This window comes from Notothenia coriiceps, unplaced genomic scaffold, assembly GCF_000735185.1.
Source record: "Notothenia coriiceps isolate Sejong01 unplaced genomic scaffold, NC01 NC01_scaffold00028116, whole genome shotgun sequence".
Taxonomy (NCBI): Eukaryota; Metazoa; Chordata; class Actinopteri; order Perciformes; family Nototheniidae; genus Notothenia; species Notothenia coriiceps.
Window position 1 is genome coordinate 512 of NW_011360817.1, and position 8,953 is coordinate 9,464.

General features: G+C 39.6%; 1 protein-coding gene across 1 annotated transcript; it reads right to left on the reverse strand.

The window, feature by feature from the left end:
* Positions 1-1,630: 1,630 nt before the first annotated feature.
* On the reverse strand, positions 1,631-7,010 carry LOC104957948 (proteoglycan 4-like). The gene is made up of 3 exons (XM_010785623.1): positions 6,827-7,010; positions 4,489-5,213; positions 1,631-3,080 (listed from the first exon to the last, which is right to left on the reverse strand). The coding sequence occupies exons 1-3, from the start codon at positions 6,858-6,860 to the stop codon at positions 2,658-2,660; spliced, it is 1,182 nt and encodes a 393-aa protein (XP_010783925.1). The 5' UTR covers positions 6,861-7,010; the 3' UTR covers positions 1,631-2,657.
* Positions 7,011-8,953: the final 1,943 nt, after the last annotated feature.

The following is an 8,953-nucleotide window of genomic DNA, read 5'->3' on the forward strand; positions in this document are numbered from 1 at the left end:
CCATGAGACTGGGTTGTCCACACACACACAGAGCCGAGCTTTAATGAAACACAGAGACCCAGACGTAATAGTACTGTATCATATTATTTTCCCCCCACTTTGAGAACCACTGGTCTAAGCCAAACAATAAACAAGACAGCAATCAGGACAATTTAGCTGGGAGAGGGTGCGGGGACACAACCATCACCAACAACAAGTTGACACAAACCTGTCCGTCGAGGCTCTGCACAGCACACAGTCGGCCACAGCTCCTGGAGGACGCGTTAACAACCCGTAGCTTAAAGAAAGAAACTACAGCCATATACTTGTGCATTAATTAGGTGTATGCACTGAAGAGGCATCATATTAGTGACAGATTAGAAAATAAAGTTTCCAAATGCTGCCTCATAATACATGTAAAAGTCACCATTCATTGACATTAAAGTCATTTTTTTATTGAAGGCAGGAGCTCGACTTGCCCATAAAAACACATTCTACTAAAACTTGAATTCCCATGTTGAATGGTTTGCTGTTTCCAGTAAACATAACAGGACACAGTTAGTTTTATTTTACCTTTATTTACTCAGGGTGAGGACATTTAAACGTTTTCTCAGGTGCTCTCTGCTGCACGCTCACTCTGCAGAGAGCCACAGTCGTGGTTTGTTAAATTTTGTGTAAATACTTCGAAATATTTAGAGGTTAGGTGTCCTGCTCAAAGGGAGAAAACCAACATCTTACTTCAGAGAGGTTTCCAGTGTTGCTGCAACACCTCCTGTCTGTTTTCTGAATATGTACGTGGTTTCTTAACGAAAAAACGCAAATGTTTTTACATCTCTGAAATGTCTTTGATAGCACGAGGGAAAAGCGGTCGTTAATATTATTTTTGTTTTCAACAGACTCAAAAGATCATTACACAGCTCTCAGTAGGAAAAGGAAAACCAGAGCAGAATAATATTTATCCGTCAACTTATTCCAGCGCTTTCTGGTATACTTCCATTTGCTTTAATACTCCTTTAAACATAAAAAAAGCTTTAAATTACTTAACATTTACCTTAAATCTGGTAGATATATAACCAACATTGTTATAATTAAAACCCTATATCTAAATGTAACTCCCTTGGAGGTTTTTGTCTTTTAATAACTTGAAAATGCTTAAATATATGTTCGTTAGGCCTGAATGAGTTTGAAGATGTCATGTCCTGCTGTTCACAGTAGAATAAAGTGAATTAAATACATAAACATTACATTTATAGTCAAACTGTTTGTCATTGGCGATACATTCAAACAGCCATACTCACACATAAAGAAAATCAACACACACACTCTTTATCAAAGAATATTAGAAACTAGAAAAATGCGAAGATATTACACCTTCTTGTCCTTTTTGTGGTTTATGAGAGTGACAACAAACAACATCAGTTACAGATTGATAGAAAAAAAATATCACAATCATGCAATTTCACTGTTAATAGTAAACATTTGTTTCAAAACCTAAGAGAGAGGCCCTATTATGCTCATTTTCAGGTTCATATTTATATTTAGTGTCTCTACTGTGACATTTCATGTTTTAATGTTCACAAAGCTCTTTATTTTCCTCATACTGCCTGTGCTGCAGCACCTCTTTTCACCCTCTGTCTGAAACCAGAGCCCAGTCTGCTCTGATTGGTTAGCTGGCCAGCTCTGTTGTGATTGGTCAACCGCTTAGAGATGTCCCGCCCCTTAGCCTGTCACGTAAAATGTGTTGGAGCGCTAGTCGATAAGCCGAGTGCTATAGTGATGCCACTGTGTCCCTGAAGCAGACAAACTAGTCCAATGGACAATTGACATGCACAAAAACCTATACAACACACTACAGGAAAGGGAAGACCCCAATAAGCATAATAGGGCCTCGCTGTTGGTATGAATGGTATGAACACTTGGTGTAAATATTCATTAATAACTGTCACTTTACAGAGTTTTGATCACAGTGGTTCTCAGTAAAATTACATTTCTGTCACACAGTGTCGGCCCTTTGGTCAGTTTTTAAGTGACAATAATTAGAAAAGACTGATTATAATGAAAGAACTTTCAAAAATGTTCAAACATTTTCTAAATCAGACTTAGAAAATGGATCACCAAATTTATTTTTTCCTCACTTGCCTCTGTGAGAAACACAATATATATAATCACATAATAAATCAGGGAACAACAGTCAAGAAAACCCCTTTACCATCAAAAAAGTTAGGAATTTAAAGGCTCAGTTCACCCATATTAGAAAAACTGTTTCCTGCTTACTTTAGTTAGCCTCTTGCTATGCAGATAGTCCACATCACTGCTGTTTTTACGAAGGAGGATTGCTAAATTCCAAGATTATTGCACAAGATACTGGGAACAAATCCACCAATAATGACCAAAAACCGTGGCAAATATCATTGGAAAGACAGTATCTGCATGGCCGGATATCACGAGGGACAGGCCATGAAATACTTTGTGATTTGGGTGAACTGAAAGCCTGAATCAGCTCAAATTCTGCATGTATACATAATGTCCATATTTTACATAGTAATACATGTTGAAAAGTTTTCGTATGAAACATGGTCAAGAAAGAGTTTACTGGAATTAACTCACCTGGTTATCTCTCTTATCATTGATTTAAGGAAGCGACGATGTACCAAACAATATTACAAAAAGTGGACTCCTCAGATCCGATTGGACATCATCCCGGTGTTCAGTTTCAGAAAGAACGATTGCAGTTTGCACAGCGGGCACTTTGGCTTCTTCCTCTTCTTCTTGTTCTTCTCTTTCTTGTACACGCCGTGATATTTCCCCTCCTCGTCCTCCTCTTCCTCCACCCAGGGAACCCAGGCCCCGCTGTGCCTGCTGGGATTGGCTCGAGGGTCGTCGGGCGGGAAATAAACGGGCACGGCCGTTTGGTTGTGGAAGGCCAGTCGAGCCATGAGCTGCTGCACGACGTCCGGTCTCTGCGCCGCTAAGTCCTGCCGCTCGCAGGGGTCCGCCGTGATGTTGAAGAGCCACACGTTCTTCGGGGCGGAGGAGGATTTGGGGAGCGGGGAGACGGGACGTTCCAGGTTCCACCAGCGACCAGGGAGAGTGGACATAACCTGAGCAACAAAATAAAGATAAAAACGTTTAGAGAGGCCCTATAAAGCGTTTCTTTGGGGGGGCTTTACCTTCTACTGTAGTGTGTTATATAGGTTTTAGTGCATGTAAATGGTCTGCAAAGGCTAAAATCCCTGTGTTCCCTCCAGAGGGACGTTCTCTCGTTCTCTCTCTATTACCGGCTGTGTGTCTTTGGTTTCTAACTTTCAATGTTACCCTTTTGTAGTACTTCCATAGAAAACCCTTTCTGGCGAGAAGCGAAAGACATGTTGTCTCTCTACAAAGCCACCAGACTCCATTGACAAAAACAGGGATTTTACGTCGCAGAACACAGACGTTTTTGTTGTACCGCTGCATGATTGTTACGTTTATTTTGTTACAAGTGAATACAGACATACCCTATTAATACACTAAAGTTGCATAACAACACGAAAAAACTGACATCAGCATCAAATGGGTTCTGCAATGGTACAATTACTGGTTTTCTGAATTGGGTATGGTGGCTTTTAAGAAAGCAAAGGAAACCGGGTCGTATGGCGGTGCAATTATTCAGGATATTGGGTACTTTGACTATATTTTAGGTGTGCGTATTTTAGGTGGCTATATAACGATTGGCTGCTGCTTTCATCCACAGCAGGACACCAACATTTATTAAATCAAATGACTATCAATATCTAATACTGCCCTACAACTTTTACTCTTGTATTGTATACAAGTTGTTTTCTGTTTTAGCTTAATTTGAATGTAATTAATTGTATAATGTCTCTCTGTTGCATAATGGCTTGCTGCTTTTAATGTTTTTTTAGTAAAGCACTTTAATTGCCTTGTGATGAAATGTGCTTTATAAATAAACTTGCTTCCCCTAACTCCATGCATGTACTCCTGTCTGCTTCTCCAGAAATGAGGCATGCCGCACGTACTTATCTGTTTATATTTTACACAACAACACTTCAAAAAATCCCACTATCCATTTAAGTCAAAGTCAAGTCAACTTTATGGTCAATCTTTCAGTTTGTGTGTACAGACAGAGAGATCGATATACCGTTTCCCACTATCCCGAAAACAATAACAAATATATATAAAAATATGTATATACCTATCTATGCATTACATTAATGCACACAATGTACAACAATATCTGTTTTATTTTTCTTATTACTGCCGATTTTTATTCCATTCCATGTAAATACTGCTATATTTTACTATATTTGTAGCCTAATTATTTTTTATATTTTTCTAGTTCTCTACCTGTGTTTTTAATTCTTGTTTTACTTCTATGTATGCACCACGACACCAAGTCAAATTCCTCGTACGTGTAAACCTACCTGGTAATAAACCTGTTTCTGATTCTGATATACACACAATCAAAAGACACATTTATACATATGGGGTCTCAGTGTGATGCAGTACCTGTGGCGGGACCCAGTCTCCGTGGCCTGGGTCACCTGTCAGCAGCTTCCAGTCTCCCACTCTGATGGCAGCCTGGACTGAAGCGTCCCACACTGACGGGAAACTAAACTGGGGCGTCGGATGGGATTTAGGCTGCGGTGCTCCTGCCTGAGACATGTTCTGGTACTGGGAGGACGTCCTCCTCGACTGGAAATGTAATGTGTGCTCCGTCTTGGATTTACGTTGAGGTGGTCTTGAGTGTGAAAAGTTCTGCGATGTGTTTCTCCTGGATTTTCGCTTCAAGCGTGGCTGGATCTGAGGCTGAGATTTAGGGCGAGATGTTCCCGAACCCGATGGATTGTATGTCGTCAGTCTCGGGGTCAGGGGGTAAACTTTTGTCCTGGATGTGGGTTTGGGTTTTAGAACGGGCTTAAGCTTCGGTTTGGGAACAGGCTTACGCTTTTGTTTGATAACTTCCTTTTTTGCTATTTTAGGAACGGGCTTAAGCTTTGTTTTGGGAGAGAGCTTGAGCTTTGTGTTGGGAGAGGGCTTGAGCTTTGTGTTGGGGGAGGGCTTAAGCTTTGTTTTGGGAGAGGGCTTGGATTTAAGTGTGGGTGCAGGTTTAGCAGCAGGATGGGGTTTCTTCACCCTAAAAGCTGACTTCTGCTTCGGTTTCTGCCTCAGGATCTTCTTCTTCTTCTTTTTCTTCTTCTTCTTCGGCTTCTTTGTGCCTTTCGATTTGCTTGCTGACAAATAAAAAAAAGGTTTGAGGAATGAGGAAAATTAAGTTCACTTTTGACCGGTTTGGCTGATGCCATCCCCCAGCAGGTAACATTGCATTTATACCTTCTTTAAATGCTTAATTCCTGTAAGCAAGGGTGTAAATTTGGTTTGAGAAGTGAAAACATTTAATGTTGAAACATTTTCTTGATTCAATTCCATTTCCTGTCTTTCTACAAATATATTAGGGACTATGGTGTTAGTAAAATCCAAGGAAAAGGTGTAGTATAGTGTAAGATGTATTTCTTTGAGGGGAGATTTATGGATACAGCTCTCAACACTCATATGAAAGAGAGCTGTATATTTCTAATAATCAAAAAACCATTAGAATATGCTCACAACCAATAACAAATATTTTATAAACTCCTCTCTCCTTTCTTTATCTTACCTAGTCTGCATATTTTATTGATATTTATGCATATTTGACTAATCACTCCCCTTTTTAAACTCCTGTTTTTTTTTTTTTTTACTGACCTATATTGGAATGATTTCTTAACTTATTTTTTACAACTATATTAAATAGATGAACAAATTTGTTTACAAAGATGACCAAACCGTTTGAGACCCACTGAGATAACTTAGACTAAAGTTTACAATCGAATCACTCAGAGAGTCCTTTACCTCACTGAGCCGACAGGAGAGGACTCTCCCTCTCCCTATTGCTGAAACAGCTTCTAATTTCCGTTAGCTCCGAGCTAGCACCAGATGCTAACAACAACCCCGTAACTGGTGCGCTGTCTCTCTCTCTGTCGCTCTCTCGCACACTCACACAAAATGCGCTCGTGCCACACACGCATAGACGCTGTGTTCTCCACCGTGACGATGACCGCTAACGTAAAATAAAAAATAAAACACATTTCGAAAAGTGGGGGGGGGGACACAAGCGGGATTTTAAAAAGTGGGGGGGACAGTCCCCAGTGGAAATTATTACGCCCATGTCTGTAAGAGATTCTCCTGTTTTTCCTGTCTACTTCTCTTCTCAGCTTCTTCCTATCCCTTTTTAACTTCCCTCTGTGCAAATCTGAATTTAGAATTCTTCTATGAATCCGTTTTTTTTGCATGTGTTGGCTACGAACTAGGAGTCTTTAACAGCTGCCTTAAAGTATGAGCATGTTAACATCTACCAATTATCCGTAGACACAAATATATGATGATATCCGTATTGGAGAAATTGCTAGATGGGAAGGAAATACGAACATATAAGGTTCGACCAAAGTGGGAAAACAGAATATATTAAAAAAGATATCCATGACAAGTGATTAAACTCCATCATAACAGAGAATTAAGAAATTCACTCATAAATATACTGTATTTTTTAGTGACATTAAAACTGTAGAACCAAATGAAGCCATTGAACTGCACAGATTATGACTCGCCAAAGTCTTTCCACTAAAAATGATGAGAATTGTTACCATAAGCGTTCATGGATTCAAATTTGACAGCCACATTTGTGCAGATTTCTCACAAGTGAATTGAATTCATGCACCATAACCTGAGTAAAGACTTTGATACTTCACGGCAAATTATCCTTTGAATGCATCCTTATTTGTCGTTTATATAATTTTGACGTTAAATGTACCCTTAGCTCTCTCCGTGCTGACGTCCCACTTCATGGTTTGCGGCGGAGGTTTGTGCAGAGGGTTGATGTTGTGAAGGATCTCCTGACGGGGCGACTCCTTCCCCTCGCTGATGGTGGGCCAGACATCGAATCCATCCAGACCCTGACTCTGAGAGGGTGACAAATATTCAATTAAAATATGTATAAACACTTCGAAAAACAAGTACAATCATAGGGCATAATTGAAATATAAAGCTCAGCGTAAATTCTTTCAGGAAGACTGGTTCCCACGCTCTCATTCACAATTCTCCCTCACTCACTCGCCCCCTATCTCAATTAGCAAAAGGCTCAACTCACCCCAGCTAAACCAATCGGCTGCGTCTTATTTCCCACAGCCAATCAGCACACCAGGCAAAACGTTTCAATCCGCTCTTCTCTCCCCCGTCAGCATCGCTCAGGAGAATTGATGCAACCCTCCTCCACCTCCTTCCCCTCCAGCTGTTCAGATCCAAGGCAGGACAGCCCAGAAGAACCCTCATCACTCCGGATTTTATTTTCCCTTAGTATTCACCACCACCAGTGTCTAGACCCCGGGGGGGTTTCTCTTTTTAGTCGGCTTCTCCTCCCCCCTAATTCATCACAGTATGATGAGGTATAATCACCAAAAACACTATTGCGCACACGGCAATACAAATGTTATCAACTTCAACTAAGTCTCTCCTGATTGAAATGTGAAATGGGACACCCAGTCAAGCAAGCAATCTGAAGCTGGAGAATAGGGACACTAAACAAAGTATTTCATATTTATTGCTCACACATCTAGAAATGGAGAGTTCATGTGTTAAAAAGGAGGAAATGTACAAACTAAAAAACACCAAAAAGTAACCAAATACCTTTAAAACGAAACGCATTTAACCCTAACTGCTTTATGGTCCCAAAACATTCGTTTCATTGGTCTAGAAAAGGGGTTAAAATAGTTATATCATAACCACTAACAAATCAAATGCATTTCAGAGCAAAATTCACTTATATAAAGTAATATAAAGAACATCTTGTTGTTAATGAAAGGTAAAGCAGTCCATGTGTTTACTGCATGACAGAAAAAATAAACATTTACCACACAGGCATAAATAATAATACATTCCCTCTGTTAATAGAGCTACAAAATGTTCTGCACAAGTCAAACGCTGGCTTAATGTAGCCAAGATAGCCTTATTTATCTGCTTTGGCAATGAATACCCACGTGCATATTATGCCAAAAAACTCTTTGGGAGCTGTACACAGACGGGCCAATAAAAGTGATTTATGTCTGAACTGAACCTCAAAGCGTCTATGAGGCTCGTTGTTTAGAAATAGTGTACTTATCATAATATGTCAAAAGCACACTTATCTACATGATAGTACAAATGATAGTTTTACAGTAGCGATGGGAAGTTCAGAGGCTGTAATGAAGATTAACGTGGATTTAGCTCCACATTTAGCTTGAATGTGAAATCAGTGGTAGAGTATGCAAAACAACTAGAGAACACCAAAACTAAATACAGAATCAGCAGCTTTAGTGGCCGCGGGGCGAAAAGAACAACTGTAAATCTGCTCTGTTTTACAGCACAATAAAGTCAGGCTTTCTGCCCGGTATCTACCCTTTAATATCCTGAAAAATAAGATAGGCCAGGCTAAAAGAAGAGCATCAATGACAATAAATACAAGTTACATGTGACAAAGTACAAAGCCAAATACTTATTTTAAAGTGCTAACAGGTGTAGGAAATAGTCAGTTGTACTTACATCCTGGTTTTCCACTGACCACTTAAAAATACAAGTACAATCAAAACACATAAGCAGAGGTGGGAGAAGTACTCAGATCTTGTACTTGAGTAAAAGTAGAAGTACCAGAGTGTAGGAATACTCTGTTACAGTAAATATCCTGCATTCAAAATGTTACTCAAGTAAAAGTAGAAAAGTTTATCATCAAAATATAGTTAAAGTACCAAAAGTGAAAGTAGTCATTGTGCCGATTGGTGCATTTCAGAATAATATATATGATATGTTTTATAATGATTGATCATTAACGTGTTCTCAAAGCTGGTAAAGGTGCAGCTAGTTTGAATGACTTTGTATACTGCAGGGTAGCTTGTGAATTTACTCCAGG

Coding starts and splice junctions, on each gene's coding strand:
- LOC104957948 (XM_010785623.1), bottom strand. CDS start 6,860: ATGAAGTGGGACGTCAGCACGGAGAGAGCTAAGG. Junction 5,214..6,826: donor CAGCACGGAGAGAGCTAAGG/GTACATTTAACG, acceptor TTTATTTGTCAG/CAAGCAAATCGAAAGGCACA. Junction 3,081..4,488: donor GAGACTGGGTCCCGCCACAG/GTACTGCATCAC, acceptor TTTGTTGCTCAG/GTTATGTCCACTCTCCCTGG.